At 42.3% G+C, this 18,851-nt stretch overlaps 1 protein-coding gene across 1 annotated transcript; it reads right to left on the bottom strand.

Moving 5' to 3' along the window:
* Nucleotides 1-768: 768 nt before the first annotated feature.
* LOC141153175 (transforming growth factor beta activator LRRC32-like) lies at nucleotides 769-18,364 on the bottom strand. The gene is made up of 2 exons (XM_073637873.1): nucleotides 18,239-18,364; nucleotides 769-2,869 (listed from the first exon to the last, which is right to left on the bottom strand). Exons 1-2 carry the CDS (start codon nucleotides 18,356-18,358, stop codon nucleotides 893-895), a joined length of 2,097 nt encoding a protein of 698 aa, XP_073493974.1. The 5' UTR covers nucleotides 18,359-18,364; the 3' UTR covers nucleotides 769-892.
* Between the last annotated feature and the right edge of the window lie 487 nt (nucleotides 18,365-18,851).

Here is an 18,851-nt window from a genome sequence, read left to right as displayed (position 1 = left end):
ATATTGTCTTGTCTTCCTCTCCTTTACGAGGTCTATTGGTTAACAGATATCCAATGTGTGTGGACAGGTTAAAGGGAATCTGTGAACAGTTTTTGCTGTCTCATCAGAGAGCAGTATAACGTAGGAAATGAGAGCTTGAATCCATCAATTTATCACTTAGTTTACTGGGTGCAGCAGTTGTGATACTATCAGAGTTTTTAGATATAGCAATGAAGCAGAGCTCAGAAAGTTAACCCCACCCACAACATATCTTTCTATGTATATTGTCTATTGACAGTGAGCTGCTTATTAGAGGAGGGGGCGTGCTCGGACCAGGGTTTATGTGAGCAGTAGTCCAGGCAATGATTATTTCCTGGTGATGAAACCTTCATTGTAAGTAAACCAAACACACAACCAGATAAGTGAAGTGACACATCGCTGAATTCAGTGTTTTATATTAATGACGGCAACACATTGTCCCGAAAATTAGCAACATCTTGACTGAGAAAACAGCCTTTTTCTGGTTGATATTTACTTTTGTGGATGTCAGATGACCAATATGGACCGACTGTTGGATGGTCTGCTACGTAACGAAGAGTAAGGCCACGGCCCCACTATCAGTATTTGGCCAGTATTCGGTCAGTATTTTTTCTCAGGAGTAGGAGCCAAAACCAAGAGTGGGTGATAAATGCAGAATTGGTGACTTGTTTCTATTATACCTTTTCTCTGATTGTTCCTCACCTGGTTTTGGCTCCCACTCCTGAGAAAAAATACTGACCAAATACTGATAGTGGGGCCGTGGCCTAAGAGGTGATATAGCGTTGCCTATTTCTATGGAATTGTAAGGTTAATGCTTTTGTTTGTGTCTTCTTGGTATTTAATGAGCAAGAGCCACGTGAAGTACATGATTCTTTCAAAATGTTCCTTTACTACTGACAGTGAAGCATACTTCCTTTGCCTCAGATTTCATTTTCTGAATTTGTCTAGGAATTTCAGATGATATTTTGTTGCTCCTAAATTTCCTTGAAAGACGTACCTTTTGATTACCAGTTGTAAGAATACAAACAATGGAGACCATGAGAAATACTATTAAAATGATAATGAGAATTGTAAGGAGGCTTAGCATTGTTTTCTGATGGCAATATTGGCTCTGGATGGAAGCGTTATTGACAGGGACACTCGTATTAGTATCTGCATAAATACAAGTTGTGTTTTCAAGATCTAGGATTTTGATTCCAGAATCCAGCAGAGGAACCAACCATGTAAGGGAGCAGCAGTCAAATGGGTTACCACTGACAAACAGCCATCTCAGACTTTTCATCCTATTGAGAAGTATTGTTTCATCCAGTAGACGCATAGCATTATTCTGGATATTAAGTCTCTCCAGTACAGAACACTGTAGTTGGGCTGGAATCACAGTAAGTCTATTACTGGCCAAATCCAGTGTTTTCAGCCATTTTATACAAGGAAGGTTTGTCTGCGAGTCATTCATAAAGTTGCCTTTCAGTGACATTATCTGGAGTGACTGCTGGACCTCAGTTAGAGCGCCTTTATGTATGTTTAACCCTACATTGTCTGACAGATCTAGAAAATATAAAGATGTGCGTAGAAATACATTTGGTGGAAGGTGTTTAATGTTATTGTTTTGCAGATTTAAATACCGGAGATGATGAGCCCCAGAGAACGTGGTGCAGACATTTACTGTTGAGTTGCTTGTTTGTTCAGGAACGCAAAACCTAATGTCGTTGTTTTTAAGATTAATTTCCTCAATTTCAGGCAGCAAGTCAAACAACCATAGTGGGATGGAAGTAATAAAGTTTCCATGGATATCTAGCGTCCTCAAAGTCCAGAGAGCTGAAATGCTGTTTATTCTGTTTTGATGTGACAGCCCAGGGTAGAAGGCACCAGTCATGTCATGTAGGCAGTTCTCGGCCATGTTAACATTTTGAAGTGAGCTGACGTAGGATAGAAATTGCCAAGGAATTGAGGTTAGATGGTTGTAACTAAGATCCAAATCCTTAATGTTTGTTAAATGTGAGGTTATGTTTTCCACAGTACTGAGAAGATCCAGATCAGTGATGGTGTCATACCAGGAGGTAATTTCTATGTTTTCTTCAGTTTCATTGGATAACACGAACAACTCAGCGATATTATTCCTTGAGAGATTAAGATGTTTCACCATGTTGATTTTGGGCAGAATTGGAAACCTCACCAGACTGTTTTGGCTTAGGTCTAAATTCTGTAATTGGTAGAATTTCTGAGAATTCTGACTAAGAAAGAACCTAAGGGAATTTGAACTCAGGTTCAGTAGATGTAGCTGAGGGAGATCAAAGCTTGAGATGCAACTTATAGCATTCTTAGCGAGGTTTAGAGCTCTTAGATGCTGCAGTGAGTCAAATGTGCCACTCTCTATCTCTGCTATGTAGTTGTTGGAAAGATTTAATTCTACCAGTCGTGGAATCCCATCAAACATTCCCGAGAGCAGAATTGCAATTGTGTTCCATGACAAATCCAGATTTACTAGTGAACTAATATTTGACAGATAGCAGTGTACCATATCACTATCCAAGTTATTATGTGCAAGATTCAATCTTTTTAGACTTTGTAAATTGCCAAAAACGCCTTTGTTAGATAAATAATGTTTGTGCAATCTGTTAGAGGCAAGGTTAAGAGACTGAAGTCGTAATAAAGCATCCAGTGCTCCATTTTCAATGGTTTCCAGGTGATTATGTTCAATGTTGAAATTCTCAAGATTAAGCACATTTGACATGGATATATGTGTTAGTTCTTGAATGAGGTTATGAGATAGATCTAATGTCTTCAAACTGTCTGGCAGGCTCTTTGGAACAAAGTGCATGGCGTTATGTTGGCATTTCACTTCATACATATTCTAGGGGAAAAAAACACCATAGAATTAAAACCATATTTTAGAAAACTCAGGACTATCAAAGACATAAGTATTATAATAATAATAATAATAATAAATTAATTTATTTATGTAGCGCCAACATATTCCGCAGCACTTTACAATTAAACGGGGGCATATATAGACAATAAATTCAATACAAGCTAAGACAGTTTAAACAGTTACATTAGGAGTGAGGGTCCTGCTCGCAAGCTTACAGTCTGCAAGGAAATAGGGGGGTCACAATAGGTGAAAAGTGCTTGTTATTTCAGGTCCAGCAATTATAATAAATAGGGATTTTCATTTAAAGCTGCATGATCCGGTCATTAGCCCATATGTTTAAGTGCAATAATCAAGTATCGAGTGCAGTTATCGTGTGCATGGAGGGTGATTCTGAATAATATTTAGAAGGAGGGGACGGGGAAGTTAGTTTACTGAGTTGAGGTGGTAGGCTTGTTTAAAGAGATGGGTTTTTAAAGCGCGCTTGAAGACATGGGGGCTAGGCATCAGTCGGATCGTCTGGGGTAGTGCATTCCAGAGAACCGACGCAGCACGAGAGAAGTCTTGGAGATGGAGGTGTGAGGTTTGGATTATGGGGGATGTTAGTCTTAGGTCATTTGTAGACAGAGGGCTCTTGTAGGACGATAGACTGAGATAAGAGAGGAGATATAAGGTGGTGCAGAACTGTGGAGAGCTTTGTGGATGAGAGTGATGAGTTTATATTGGACCTTGCAGCGAATGGGTAACCAGTGTAATTATTGGCACAAAATGGAGGCATCGGTGAAGCGGCTGGACAGAAATACGACCCTGGTTGCCTCATTCAGGACAGATTGGAGAATAGAAAGTTTGGTAAGAGGGAGACCGATCAGGAGAGAGTTGCAGTAGTCCAGACGAAAGTGAATAAGAGCGACAGTAAGAGTTTTAGCAGTTTCAAAGGTGAGAAAAGGTCAGATTGTGGAGATGTTTTTAGATGCAGGTTACAAGAGCGAACGAGTAATCTGATATCTATATATATAATCGTCTTATCCCGTCTGTCTGTCTGTCCAGGAAATCCTGCGTCGCTCATTGGTCCGGCCGCGGCCAATCAGCGATGCGGGATTTCAGAAAAAGATGGCAGCCGTTAGCGGCTCATCTGCGGGACGGAGGTCAGCGGCGATGCAGCAGGGAGATGACCGGCGCTAGCCGCTCATCACCCCTCTGCTGGCAGCACAAGAACCCCGACGGGTGGCGCCGCTGACCTTCATGCGGCTACTGCGGGAGATCAGCGGCTTGGCCCGCTGTTCTCCAGACGGCAAGTGTGAACGGAGGACCGGGGAGCTGCGCTGCCGGTCAGGATACTTCTGCTGCGAGCAGCCACTCATCTCCCGGCTTCTCGCAGCGGAAGTAGCCGCACAGGCAGCGCCGCTCCCCAGTCCTCACTAATACAATTCGCTGTTTGGTCGCGGCCTCCTGCCGCAACCAATCAGTGATCTTGGCGCCAAATTTAAACACCGCTCTGCTGATTGGTCGCGGCCGCCAGCCGCTACCATCAGCGAGATTGGCGCCAAATTTAAACAACGCTCTGCTGATTGGCCGCCGGCCGCGACTAATCAGCATTATTGGCGCCAAATTTAAACACCGCTTAGCTGATTGGTCGCAGTCGCCGGCCGCGACCAATCAGCATTATGGCCGCCAACTTTAAACACTGCTTTGCTGATTGGTCGCAGTCACCGGCCGCGACCAATCAGCATTGTGGGCGCCAAATTTAAACACTGCTCTGCTGATTGGTCGCGGTTGCCGGCCGCGACCAATCTGCATTATTGCCGCCAAATTTAACCCCTTTAAAGCCCAAGACATACTAATACGCGTCTGTGCCCTGGGCTTTAAGAGCCTGACCCGTATTAGTACATCATTGCGATCGCGCGCGCACAGAGGCTGTGCGGGCGCGATCGCCGCCGGGTGTCAGCTGATTGTCACAGCTGACACCCGGTACTATGTGCAGGGAGTGGTCCCGCACTTCTCCCGGCACATTAACCCCCGCAATGCTGCGATCGAAGTCGATCGCAGCATTGCGGTGGCTAAGAGGAGGTGATCGATATACTCGCCTCCTCTTCCGGCCTCCAGCGCTGTCTGCCGTGGCTTCCAGGATGTTGCCATGACGACCCAATGTCGTCATGACAACATCCGGGTCACCAGACAGCAGGACGATTTTTTTGGACATGTGCAGTGCATCTCCAAACTATCTTCTCCCTGTCCAGCATGGCACAGGGATGGTGCTCCATCCCTATGATATGTAGGCGATCAGAATAAAAAAAGTGAAAGTCCCATAGTGGGACAAAGTAAAAAAAAAAAAAAACTCCCAGAAAGTGAAGAAAAAAAAAAAAAATTAAAAAAATATTTTAAAAAAATCCACTAAAAATAAAAATATAATGTACCCATCAATAAATATTAAAAAAAATCAAAAAAACAATAAAAACAATAAAAGTACACATATTTGGTATCGCCGCATCCGTAACGACCTGACCTATAAAACTGTTCCACTAGTTAACCCCTTCAGTGAACACGGTAAAAAAAATAAATAAAAAACGAAGCAAAAAACAATGCTTTATCATCATACCGCCAAACAAAAAATGGAATAACACGCGATCAAAAAGACGAATATAAATAAAAATGGTACCGCTGAAAATGTCATCTCGTCCCGCAAAAAACAAGCCGCCATACAGCTCCATCATCCGAAATATCAAAAAGTTATAGCTCTCAGAATAAAGCGATGCAAAAAAATAATTTTTTCTATAAAATAGGTTTTATTGTGTAAAAGCGCCAAAACATAAAAAACGATATAAATGTGGTACCGCTGTAAACGTACTGACCCGAAGAATAAAGCTGCCTTATCAATTTTACCACACGCGGAGTAGAATAAAAAAAATGTAAAAAAAAAACACAATTCCTGAATTGTTGGTTTTTGTTTATTCTGCCTCCCACAAGCTGGAATAGAAAGCGATCAAAAATTGTCACATGCCTGAAAATGGCACCAATAAAAACGTCAACTCATCCCGCAAAAAACAAGCCGTCACATGACTCTGTCGGCCAAAATATGGCAATGCAAAAACTAGATTTTACAAAATGTGTCTTTTAGTGTGTGACAGCTGTCAATCATAAAAACCCGATATGATTCTGGTATCGCTGTAATCGCACCGACCCGAAGAATAAAGTAATCTCATCACTTATACCGCACGAGGAACGGCGTAAAAAATAAACGCTAGGGCTGGGGTTGGGGTTGTGCTAATGTTAGAGTTGGGGTTGTTTTTTTTCAAAAGTAAAAAAAAAAAAAAAAAAAAAAAATGACGATATGGCAACTAGTGTTGAATGCAAGTGCTTGCTATTTGAGTTTGCATCGGGTGCTCGGGTATGCACTGAGTATCGCGGGTGCTCGAGTCTTCGCCCCATATGCTTCGCGGCCAAAAAAACCTCACGGGGATTGCCTGCCATGCACGAGCGATCCCCGCATGTTTTTTTTGGGGTGTCTAATAACCGTGAAACATGCGGGCGGGGACTCGAGCATTTCACTTGGGCACCCGTGATACATGGTGCATACCTGAGTACCCGATGCAAACTCAAGTAGCGAGCACTTGCGCTCAAGAGTAATGACAACTTATTCAATATGATGACCTAATGTTATCAAATTCTGTGTCGTACCTCTGGGTTCAAAATGTTCACTATACCCCTTAATAAAATCCTTGAGGGGTATAGTTTCCAAAATGGGGTCACTTGTGGGGGAGCTCCACTGTTTAGGCACATCAGGGGCTCTCCAAACGCGACATGGTGTCCGCTAACAAATTGAATGGAAAATCGTCTCAAATTGTTTGGAGAGCCCCTGTGTGCCTAAACATACAGTACAGACCAAAAGTTTGGACACACCTTCTCATTTAAAGATTTTTCTGTATTTTCATAACTATGAAAATTGTACATTCACACTGAAGGCATCAAAACTATGAATTAACACATGTGGAATTATATACTTAACAAAAAAGTGTGAAACTACTGAAAATATGTCTTATATTCTAGGTTCTTCAAAGTAGCCACCTTATGCTTTGATGACTGCTTTGCACACTCTTGCCATTCTCTTGATGAGCTTCATGAGGTAGTCACCGGAAATGGTCTTCCAACAATCTTGAAGGAGTTCCCAGAGATGCTTAGCACTTGTTGGCCCTTTTGCCTTCACTCTGCGGTCCAGCTCACCCCAAACCATCTCAATTGGGTTCAGGTCTGGTGACTGTGGAGGCCAGGTCATCTGGAAGGCACCCCATCACTCTCTATCTTGGTCAAATAGCCCTTACATAGCCTGGAGGTGTGTTTGGGGTCATTATTCTGTTGAAAAATAAATGATGGTCCAACTAAACGCAAACCGGATGGAATAGCATGCCACTGCAAGATGCTGTGGTAGCCATGCTGGTTCAGTATGCCTTCAATTTTGAATAAATCCCCAACAGTGTCACCAGCAAAGCACCCCCACACCATCACACCTCCTCCTCCATGCTTCACGGTGGGAACCAGGCATGTAGAGTCCATCCGTTCACCTTTTCTGCATCGCACAAAGACACGGTGGTTGGAACCAAAGATCTCAAATTTGGACTCATCAGACCAAAGCACAGATTTCCACTGGTCTAATGTCCATTCCTTGTGTTCTTTAGCCCAAACAAGTCTCTTCTGCTTGTTGTCTGTCCTTAGCAATGGTTTCCTAGCAGCTATTTTACCATGAAGGCCTGCTGCACAAAGTCTCCTCTTAACAGTTGTTGTAGAGATGTGTCTGCTGCTAGAACTCTGTGTGGCATTGACCTGGTCTCTAATCTGAGCTGCTGTTAACCTGTGATTTCTGAGGCTGGTGACTCGGATAAACTTATCCTCAGAAGCAGAGGTGACTCTTGGTCTTCCTTTCCTGGGGCGGTCCTCATGTGAGCCAGTTTCTTTGTAGCGCTTGATGGTTTTTGCAACTGCACTTGGGGACACTTTCAAAGTTTTCCCAATTTTTCGGACTGACTGACCTTCATTTCTTAAAGTAATGATGGCCACTCGTTTTTCTTTACTTAGCTGCTTTTTTCTTGCCATAATACAAATTCTAACAGTCTATTTAGTAGGACTATCAGCGGTGTATCCACCAGACTTCTGCACAACACAACTGATGGTCCCAACCCCATTTATAAGGCAAGAAATCCCACTTATTAAACCTGACAGGGCACACCTGAAGTGAAAACCATTTTCGGTGACTACCTCTTGAAGCTCATCAAGAGAATGCCAAGAGTGTGCAAAGCAGTCATCAAAGCAAAAGGTGGCTACTTTGAAGAACCAAGAATATAACACATATTTTCAGTTGTTTCACACTTTTTTGTTAAGTATATAATTCCACATGTGTTAATTCATAGTCTTGATGCCTTCAGTGTGAATGTACAATTTTCAAAGTCATGAAAGTACAGAAAAATCTTTAAATGAGAAGGTGTGTCCAAACTTTTGGTCTGTACTGTATATCGAAGAAATTTTACCACAGTCATGAAGTACAATATGTCACGAAAAAACAATCTCAGAATCAGGGGGATCCGTTGAAGCGTTCCAGAGTAATTACCTCATAAAGTGACAGTGGTCAGAATTGTAAAAATTGGCCTGGTCATTAACGTGCAAACCACCCTCGGGGGTAAAGGGGTTAAACACCGCTCTGCTGATTGGTCGCGACCGCCAGCCATGACCAATCAGCATTATTGGCGCCAAATTTAAACCCCACTCTGCTGATTGTTCGCGACCGCCGGCCGCGACCAATCAGCAATATTGGTGCCAAATTTAAACACTGTTTTGCTGATTGATCGCGGTCGTGACTAATCAGCGATTTTAGCGCCAAATTTAACCCCTTTACCCCCGAGGGTGGTTTGCACGTTAAAGACCAGGCCAATTTTTACAATTCTGACCACTGTCACTTTATGAGGTAATTACTCTGGAACGCTTCAACGGATCCCCCTGATTCTGAGATTAAAAGTTGACCAGCGATTTCTCATTTTTCCAGCAAAATTTACAAAACCATTTTTTTAGGGACCACATCACATTTGAAGTCACTTTGAGAGGTCTTTATGACAGAAAATACCCCAAAGTGACACCATTCTAAAAACTGCACCCCTCAAGGTGCTCAAAACCACATTCAAGAACTTTATTAACCCTTCAGGTGCTTCACAGGAATTTTTGGAATGTGGAAGAAAAAAATGAACATTTAACTTTTTTCACAAAAATGTTACTTTAGACCCAATTTTTTTTATTTTCGCAGGGGTAACAAGAAAAAATGAACCCCAAAATTTGTTGTGAAATTTCCCCTGGGCACGCAGATACCCCATATGTGGGGAAAAAACACTGTTTGGGCGCACGGCAGGGCTTGGAAGGGAAGGAGCGCCATTTGACTTTTTGATTGTAAAATTTGCTTGAATAATTAACGGGCGCCATGTTGCGTTTGGAGAGCCCCTGATGTGCCTAAACAGTGGAAACCCCCCACAAGTGACCCCATTTTGGAAATTAGACCCCCCAAGGCACCTATCTAGATGCATAGTAAGAACTTGGAACCCCTAGGTGCTTCACAAATTTATTTGTAAAAAGTGGAAAAAAAAACACTTTTTCATTTTTACGAATCAATTTGTGAAGCACCTGGGGGTTCCAAGTGCTCACTATGCATCTAGATAGGTGCCTTGGGTGGTTTAGTTTCCAAAATGGGGTCACTTGTGGGGGAGCTCCAATGTTTAGGCACACAGGGGCTCTCCAAACGCAACATGGTGTCCGCTAACAATTTGAGCCGATTTTCCATTCAATTTGTTAGCGTACACCATGTCGTATTTGGAGAGCCCCTGATGTGCCTAAACAGTGGAGCTCCCCCCACAAGTGACCCCATTTTGGAAACTATACCCCTCAAGGATTTTATTAAGGGGTATAGTGAACATTTTGAACCCAGAGGTACGACACAGAATTTGATAACATTAGGTCATCATATTGAATAAGCTGTCATTACTCTTGAGCGCAAGTGCTCCCAACTTGAGTTTGCATCGGGTACTCAGGTATGCACCATGTATCACGGGTGCTCAAGTGAAATGCTCGAGTCCCCGCGCGCATGTTTCACGGTTATTAGACACCCCAAAAAAACATGCGGGGCTCGCTCGTGCATGGCAGGCAATCCCCGCAAGTTTTTTTTGGCCGCGAAGCATATGGGGCGGAGACTCGAGCACCCGCGATACTCAGTGCATACCCGAGCACCCGATGCAAACTCAAGTAGCGAGTACTTGCGTTCAACACTAGTTGCCATATCGTCTTTTTTTTTTTTTGAAAAAAAACAAACAACCCCAACCCTAACATTAGCACAACCCCTACCCCAGCCCTAGCGTTTACTTTTTACGCCGTTCCTCGTGCAGTAGAAGTGATGAGATTACTTTATTCTTCGGGTCGGTGCGATTACAGCGATACCAGAATCATATCGGGTTTTTATGATTGACAGCTGTCACACACTAAAAGAAACATTATTTTGTAAAATCTAGTTTTTGCATTGCTATATTTTGGCCGACAGAGTCATGTGACAGCTTGTTTTTTGCGGGATGAGTTGACGTTTTTATTGGTGCCATTTTCAGGCATGTGACATTTTTTGATCGCTTTCTATTCCAGCTTTTGGGAGGCAGAATAAACAAAAACCAACAATTTAGGAATTGTGTTTTTTTTACATTTTTTTATTCTGCTCCGGGTGTGGTAAAATTGATAAGGTAGCTTTATTCTTCGGGTCAGTACGTTTACAGCGGTACCACATTTATATCGTTTTTTATGTTTTGGCGCTTTTACACAATAAAAGATATTTTATAGAAAAAAATATTTTTTTGCATCGCTTTATTCTGAGAGCTGTACCTTTTTGATTTTTCAGATGATGGAGCTGTATGGCGGCTTGTTTTTTGCGGGACGAGATGACGTTTTCAGCGATACCATTTTTATTTATATTCGTCTTTTTGATCGCGTGTTATTCCATTTTTTGTTTGGCGGTATGATGATAAAGCATTGTTTTTTGCTTTGTTATTTATTTTATTTTTTTACCGTGTTCACTGAAGGGGTTAACTATTGGAACAGTTTTATAGGCCAAGTCGTTAGACGCGGCGATACCAAATATGTGTACTTTTATTGTTTGTTTGTTTGTTTTTTCTTAATCATATTTATTGATAGGTACATTATATTTTTACTTTTTAGTGGATTATTTTTTTTTTTATTTTTTACAATTTTTTTTTTTTTTTTTTCACTTTCTGGGAGTTTTTTTTACTTTTTTACTTTGTCCCACTATGGGACTTTCACTTTTTTTATTCTGATCGCCTGCATGGCACAGGAATGCAGCACCATCCCTGTGCCATGCAGCAGTCAGCGCTAGACAGGGAGAAGATAGTGTGGAGATGCACTGCGCATGTCCAAACAATCTTACTGCTGTCTGGTGACCCGGATGTTGTCATGACGACATCGGGTCATCATGGCAACACCCGGGAAGCCGCAGCAGACAGCGCTGGAGGCCGGAAGAGGAGGTGAGTATACCGATCACCTCCCCTTGCCACCGCAATGCTGCGATCGACTTCGATCGCAGCATTGCGGGGTTTAATGTGCTGGGAGCGGTGCGGGATCGCTCCCTGCACATAGTACCGGGTGTCAGCTGTGACAATCAGCTGACACCCGGCGGCGATCGCGCCTGAACAGCCTGTGTGCGCGCGCAATCGCGATGACGTACTAATACGGGTCAGGCTCTTAAAGCCCAGGGCACTGACGCGTATTCATACGTCATGTGCTGTAAAGGGGTTAAACAAGCTCTCCGGTCCTCACTAACACAGTTCGCTGATTGGTTTCGGCCGCCACTAGCGGCCAATCACCAATATTGCCGCCAAATTTAAACACCGTTTTGCTAATTGGTCGCGGTTGCCGGCCGCGACCAATCAGCGATTTTGACGCCAAATTTAAACAACGCTCTGCTGATTGCGTCCGGTCAGCCGCATACATATTCTAGACTACTCGATGCGTTAGAATCGGGCCACCATCTAGTAGGGAATAAATTGGCCACCCATGCATAAAAAGCAAATCTATCTCCAAATGAGGGTTGCTGCATTCATTCATTTTTGCTAATAGCAAGGTTTCCTATAATACACTACATTATACAGTTAGTTCCATATATATTTGGACAGAGACATCATTTTTCTAATTTTGGTTCTAGACATTACCACAATGAATTTTAAACAAAACAATTCAGATGCAGTTGAAGTTCAGACTTTCAGCTTTCATTTGTGGGTATCCACATTAAAATTGGATGAAGGGTTTAGGAGTTTCAGCTCCTTAACATGTGCCACCCTGTTTTTAAAGGGACCGAAAGTAATTGGACAGATTAATAATTGTAAATAAAATGTTCATTTCTAGTACTTGGTTGAAAACCCTTTGTTGGCAATGACCTGCCTGAAGTCTTGAACTCATGGACATCACCAGACGCTGTGTTTCCTCCTTTTTGATGCTCTGCCAGGCCTTCACTGCAGTGGTTTTCAGTTGCTGTTTGTTTGTGGGCCTTTCTGTCTGAAGTTTAGTCTTTAACAAGTGAAATGCATGCTCAATTGGGTTGCGATCAGGTGACTGACTTGGCCATTCAAGAATATTCCACTTCTTTGCTTTAATAAACTCCTGGGTTGCTTTGGCTTTATGTTTTGGGTCATTGTCAATCTGTAGTATGAAACGACGACCAATCAGTTTGGCTGGATCTGAGCACACAGTATGGCTCTGACTACATCAGAATTCATTCAGCTGCTTCTCTCCTGTGTCACATCATCAATAAACACTAGTGACCCAGTGCCACTGGCAGCCATGCATTCCCATGCCATCACACTGCCTCCGCCGTGTTTTACAGATGATGTGCTATGCTTTGGATCATGAGCTGTACCACGCCTTCGCCATACTTTTCTCTTTCCATCATTCTGGTAGAGGTTGATCTTGGTTTCATCTGTCCAAAGAATGTTCTTCCAGAACTGTGCTGACTTTTTTAGATGTTTTTTAGCAAAGTCCAGTCTAGCCTTTTTATTCTTGATGCTTATGAGTGGCTTGCACCGTGCAGTGAACCCTCTGTATTTACTTTCATGCAGTCTTCTCTTTATGGTAGATTTGGATATTGATACGCCTACCTCCTGGAGAGTGTTGTTCACTTGGTTGGCTGTTGTGAAGGGGTTTCTCTTCACCATGGAGATTATTCTGCGATCATCCACCACTGTTGTCTTCTGTGGGCGCCCAGGTCTTTTTGCATTGATGAGTTTACCAGTGCTTTCTTTCTTTCTCAGGATGTAACAAAATGTAGATTTTGCCACTCCTAATATTGTAGCAATTTCTCGGATGGGTTTTTTCCTGTTTTTGCAGCTTAAGGATGGCTTGTTTCACCTGCATGGAGAGCTCCTTTGACCGCATGTTTACTTCACAGCAAAACCTTCCAAATGCAAGCACCACACCTCAAATCAACTCCAGGCCTTTTATCTGCTTAATTGAGAATGACCTAACGAAGGGATTGCCCACACCTGTCCATGAAATAGCCTTGGAGTCAATTGTCCAATTACTTTTGGTCCCTTTAAAAACAGGGTGGCACATGTTAAGGAGCTGAAACTCCTAAACCCTTCATCCAATGTTAATGTGAATACCCTCAAATGAAAGCTGAAAGTCTGAACTTCAACTGCATCGGAATTGTTTTGCTTAAAATTCATTGTGGTAATGTCTAGAACCAAAATTAGAAAAATGTTGTCTCTGTCTAAATATATATGGACCTAACTGTATATACACTCTCCAATTTATAGACAATGTAGGTTGATGTGTAGAGACACAGTACAGAGCCTTGTCTCAGGTGACTTATAGTGGAGACCAACAAAGGGGTGGTGCTTGTTCAGACAGCATTAAAAACAGAAGAGTATATTATGTGTAGAGGATTGTGATCGCATCTCAAACTTAGGCTAATGGGACCAAAAAATTAAATTCTCCAATATGAGGAGACTAACATTTTTTAACTAACTGTTTTATATCAGGTGCCTTTATGCAGATTTTACCTTGTGCACCAGGAGCCTGAATTATGCTTTTGACTAACACCATGACTCTCGTTAAAGCACCACTCCAGCATTTTTTTTGCTGCAGCAATGGAGTGGTGCTTCTAATCTGTCCCTAGTCTCATACATACCACCTGCCGTCTTCTTTGGTTCCCGGCTTCGCTCCGGTCGGTCTCCAGCAGCTTGTGACAAGCCAGATTGCTCCAGTGTTTGCTGGGTGAGCCGGAGGTCACTTCTCAATGTAAGTCGAAGGAGGCCAGAATGCAGCTCTTATAGACACTGAGAGCTTGGGACCATTACCTCTGACTTCCAATCAGTCAGAAGTTGTGGTCACAAGATGACAGCGCGGAACTGGAGCAGCACCGGGATCAGCTGAAAATGGCGGCTAGTATATATAATACTAGGGTCAGGGAACTTAGATTAGTGGCACCACTCTAGTGCTTAATTAAAAAAAATTGCTGTAGTGGTGCTTTAATCTGTTCAATGCCTGTGTGTTCTATAGATGATATACAGTATATTTTGGATTTTATTTACTACAGCCTGAAACAATAAACTATACAGCGACCTTCCCTTTTCATTGGAGATAAAGTTGCATTGTCATTCCTGTGAAGTATCACATCCGTACACATTTCCTTTTTGAAAAAAGAGAAAATACCCACATCTGTAAATAGCCATACAGAGCTGACTGAAAGTGACATTATATATAGCCTGCACCACAGTGGTATTTTATTTGATTTGTTCTCATTTCTGGAAAATTTCAATGTTCCGAAAGTGTAATTATCACTGGAAAATAGCCTGAGTTTCTGCACATAGCCATAATGGGGGTCCATGTGTGAGCTGTGTACATAGTGCCCGCACAGATAGCATACGGATCAATCAGGTAAGCTGTACCAAAAAAAGTGTTAGTAAAGCCTGATGTGATTCCATATGATGAATTCTGGTCCCATTCTAAGTAATATATGGCTTACACATTGACCTGCATCACAACTGTGCGTAGACCCATACATACCCATGGAAACCTGCACCAGCTTTAGTAAAATACTGTGGATCTGCTTCCATGTGTTCCAGTATGTCATTGAGGATATCATTATTACTTGTTTACTGCTTGCCGTTTGTATTGGGTTCCCTCATCCTTTTCGTAGCCTGCCCAAAGCAGCTTATGTAGAGCGAAGTTATCGAGGTGAATTTGTCATCGGCTGCTGCTCTCAGAATATGCAGCAACCAAAATAAAACAACTCAGCATAATAAATTGGTTTAGGCTTAAGGTTAGATTTAGGGCTAGGGTTAGGCATAAGGCTATGGTGAGGGTTAGGCTTATGTTTAGGGATCAGACAAAATTGTTACATAAAAGAAATCTAAGCAAAAAAAAAATCTATGTACAACTTTTTAATCTTTTAACTTTTAGCAAATTGCAGAAAAAATTCTATGAGCTCAAAGCACAAACTATAATTACATCAGTATTTTCCTCACATTGCAATATGTGTGCTTGGGTGATAAGGGCTTATGTCAAAGAGTATCATGGTGCAGAGCAAGACGGCAGTGGAGGCTGGTGTACATGTTTATCTTCTAGCACTCATAGATGTTTTGCATATCATTAACATGTCTATAGATCACACATGTCAAACTCTGGCCCACGGGCCAAATATGGCCTTCAGGGTGATTATATTTGGCTCCCGATGCCGGCACGTCTCCCCGTTATACTGTATGGAGAACTATGTGGGGCCCATTATTCTGTATGGAGGACTATGTGGGGCCATTATACTGTATGGAGGACTATGTGGGGCCCATTATCCTGTATGGAGGACTATGTGGGGCCCATTATCCTGTATGGAGGACTATGTGGGGCCCATTATCCTGTATGGAGGACTATGTGGGGCCCATTATCCTGTATGGAGGACTATGTGGGGCCCATTATCCTGTATGGAGGACTATGTGGGGCCCATTATCCTGTATGGAGGACTATGTGGGGCCCATTATCCTGTATGGAGGACTATGTGGGGCCCATTATCCTGTATGGAGGACTATGTGGGGCCCATTATCCTGTATGGAGGACTATGTGGGGCCCATTATCCTGTATGGAGGACTATGTGGGGCCCATTATCCTGTATGGAGGACTATGTGGGGCCCATTATCCTGTATGGAGGACTATGTGGGGCCCATTATCCTGTATGGAGGACTATGTGGGGCCCATTATCCTGTATGGAGGACTATGTGGGGCCCATTATCCTGTATGGAGGACTATGTGGGGCCCATTATCCTGTATGGAGGACTATGTGGGGCCCATTATCCTGTATGGAGGACTATGTGGGGCCCATTATCCTGTATGGAGGACTATGTGGGGCCCATTATCCTGTATGGAGGACTATGTGGGGCCCATTATCCTGTATGGAGGACTATGTGGGGCCCATTATCCTGTATGGAGGACTATGTGGGGCCCATTATCCTGTATGGAGGACTATGTGGGGCCCATTATTCTGTATGGGGACTATGTGGGGCCCATTATTCTGTATGGGGGACTATGTGGGGCCATTATACTGTATGGAGGACTATGTGGGGCCCATTATCCTGTATGGAGGACTATGTGGGGCCCATTATCCTGTATGGAGGACTATGTGGGGCCCATTATCCTGTGTGGAGGACTATGTGGGGCCCATTATCCTGTATGGAGGACTATGTGGGGCCCATTATCCTGTATGGAGGACTATGTGGGGCCCATTATCCTGTATGGAGGACTATGTGGGGCCCATTATCCTGTATGGAGGACTATGTGGGGCTCATTATCCTGTATGGAGGACTATGTGGGGCCCATTATCCTGTATGGAGGACTATGTGGCGCCCATTATCCTGTATGGAGGACTATGTGGGGCCCATTATTCTGTGTGGAGGGCTGTTAATAAATACCAATGCTGGCCCGCGACTTTGTCCAAGTTTTTTATTTTGGCCCTCTCTGTATATGAGTTTCATATCCCTGCTATAAATACTGTGATTTTCAGAATTTCATGTATTCTGTTTGGCAAACAACAAATTATGTATAACAAATCCAATCCTGTTCCTATAGCTATCTTGGGTGGCCATAAACAATGCAGGTGAGTAACAGTATATTTTACCCTTCAACATACATACCCTTCAACAAGACCAAACTAAGGTTGGTGGAGAATCCTGATCAAAGTGTTTAGTGGATCATCATCCTACATAAACCATATTACAACCACTTAGGAAGAGGTAGGAGTTATGGAGACCGCCAAGTCAGGAGCTTCCTTAGATTTTTAAGGAGAAAGGGACATGCATCATTATCGTATGGACTCCGCATACGAATGTCTTCATTTTCTTTAGTGAACCAGTTACAATTTTAAAACCACTTGATTGTAAGAGCAACAATAAGTAGATAGGGTGGATGATAGAGGACCACTAGGTCCCTCAAGAGAGTGGAATGACTTCCCTTTGACCCAGCCTTGCCTTTTAACATTATAAAATCTGTTACTATTAACAGGACCTGTCTTTACTCAATGAGAATATTTTGTGGTTAATGTTTTGAACATTTTTTAAAAACTAACACCAGATAGGAGGCACAAAGTAGTGATCCTAATTGTCTATCAAGTAGACTATTTAAGTAATTACTCAACAGAATAGTGATAATTAAAGATGAATAAAGGTATTTGATATGAAAAGTGGCTGTTTTACAAGACGGTTGTGATTAGGTTCTTTGGGGCAATTCTAATGAAGTACTGTAGAATTGTAACTCTTCCAGATGGAGCACAAATTGTAGCAGTAAGAGACTTGGGGACTACAGTTTATAGTGCACTACCTGGCAGACATTGAGAACTAAGAGCAACACATATTGACATTTTACAACAACACATCATGCTAACTTGCCTTTTGGGGGTCAAATTCACTTCAAATGGCCCAAACATTGCAGTCTTAATGCAAAGTTCCTACATATGACTCAGTCTTCACTTTCTGCACGCTGTTCTACAGATGTGACTCTCAGATACACGAAAACCCAGAACTATATAAAGACAAGGCTCCTCCCTGCAGCACCATTCTACAGCGTCACACCTCAGCGCCAAACCTGCGACCGTACCTGCTTTCACCTTTCACTGCTTGGAAACAAATAGCAATCATCATCAATTTCTAAGGCATGGTACCTGCAAAGAAAACATGTCATGACTTCCCTTTTCCGTATTTTTTTTTTACAATGTTTTGGTCCATCACTGACTGTCAAATAGGCAGTGCTCCATCTAATGCCAAAATTGTCTTTATAAGACATCTTAAGAATACATACCTGGAAACACATTTTAGCAGGATCAGTGCAAGCCGTTTCCCAACATAGGACCGTCAGGGATATGTGGACAATCCATAAACCACATCTCAGCGGCTCTGCTGCAGCACTAGAGAAGATCATTTTTCCTTCTGCATGTCGGACTCTCTTCTCTTCTATTTATGGCTACTTGCTAGGGGAAGGAAACGTGTGGATGCATAAGAAGAGAAAAGATAGTCACTATTTGCTTTTGTCAAGGAAATTATATTTTACTATTAAACTGAAGGTTTCACACAATTGAAAGCTAATTCATGATACAGATAAATAGGTGTGTACAAATAAACTGTAGATCCTTCAAGTAATGTACCACATTCAAGATAGTAAAATATATTTTATTTATGAATTCATTAAAAACATATCAAATCGTGTTAATATGTATGTGCATGTATATAAGTAATTAAATATATATACTGTCATACCCTGGCAGAATTTTTCCTTTCTTGGCCTTGTTTCAGAGAATATGAATGATAACAAAAAAAATGTTTTCTCCACTCATGGTTATTGGTTGGGTGAAGCCATTTATTGTCAAACTACTGTGTTTTCTCTTTTTAAATCTTAATGACAGCCAAAAACATCC

The sequence above is a fragment of the Phyllobates terribilis genome, unplaced genomic scaffold (assembly GCF_046119375.1).
Source record: "Phyllobates terribilis strain yellow unplaced genomic scaffold, ASM4611937v1 Scaffold_7__3_contigs__length_470593459, whole genome shotgun sequence".
Lineage (NCBI taxonomy): Eukaryota > Metazoa > Chordata > Amphibia > Anura > Dendrobatidae > Phyllobates > Phyllobates terribilis.
Note: the sequence above shows the minus strand (reverse complement) of the source record. Positions and strands in the feature narration are given on the sequence as shown.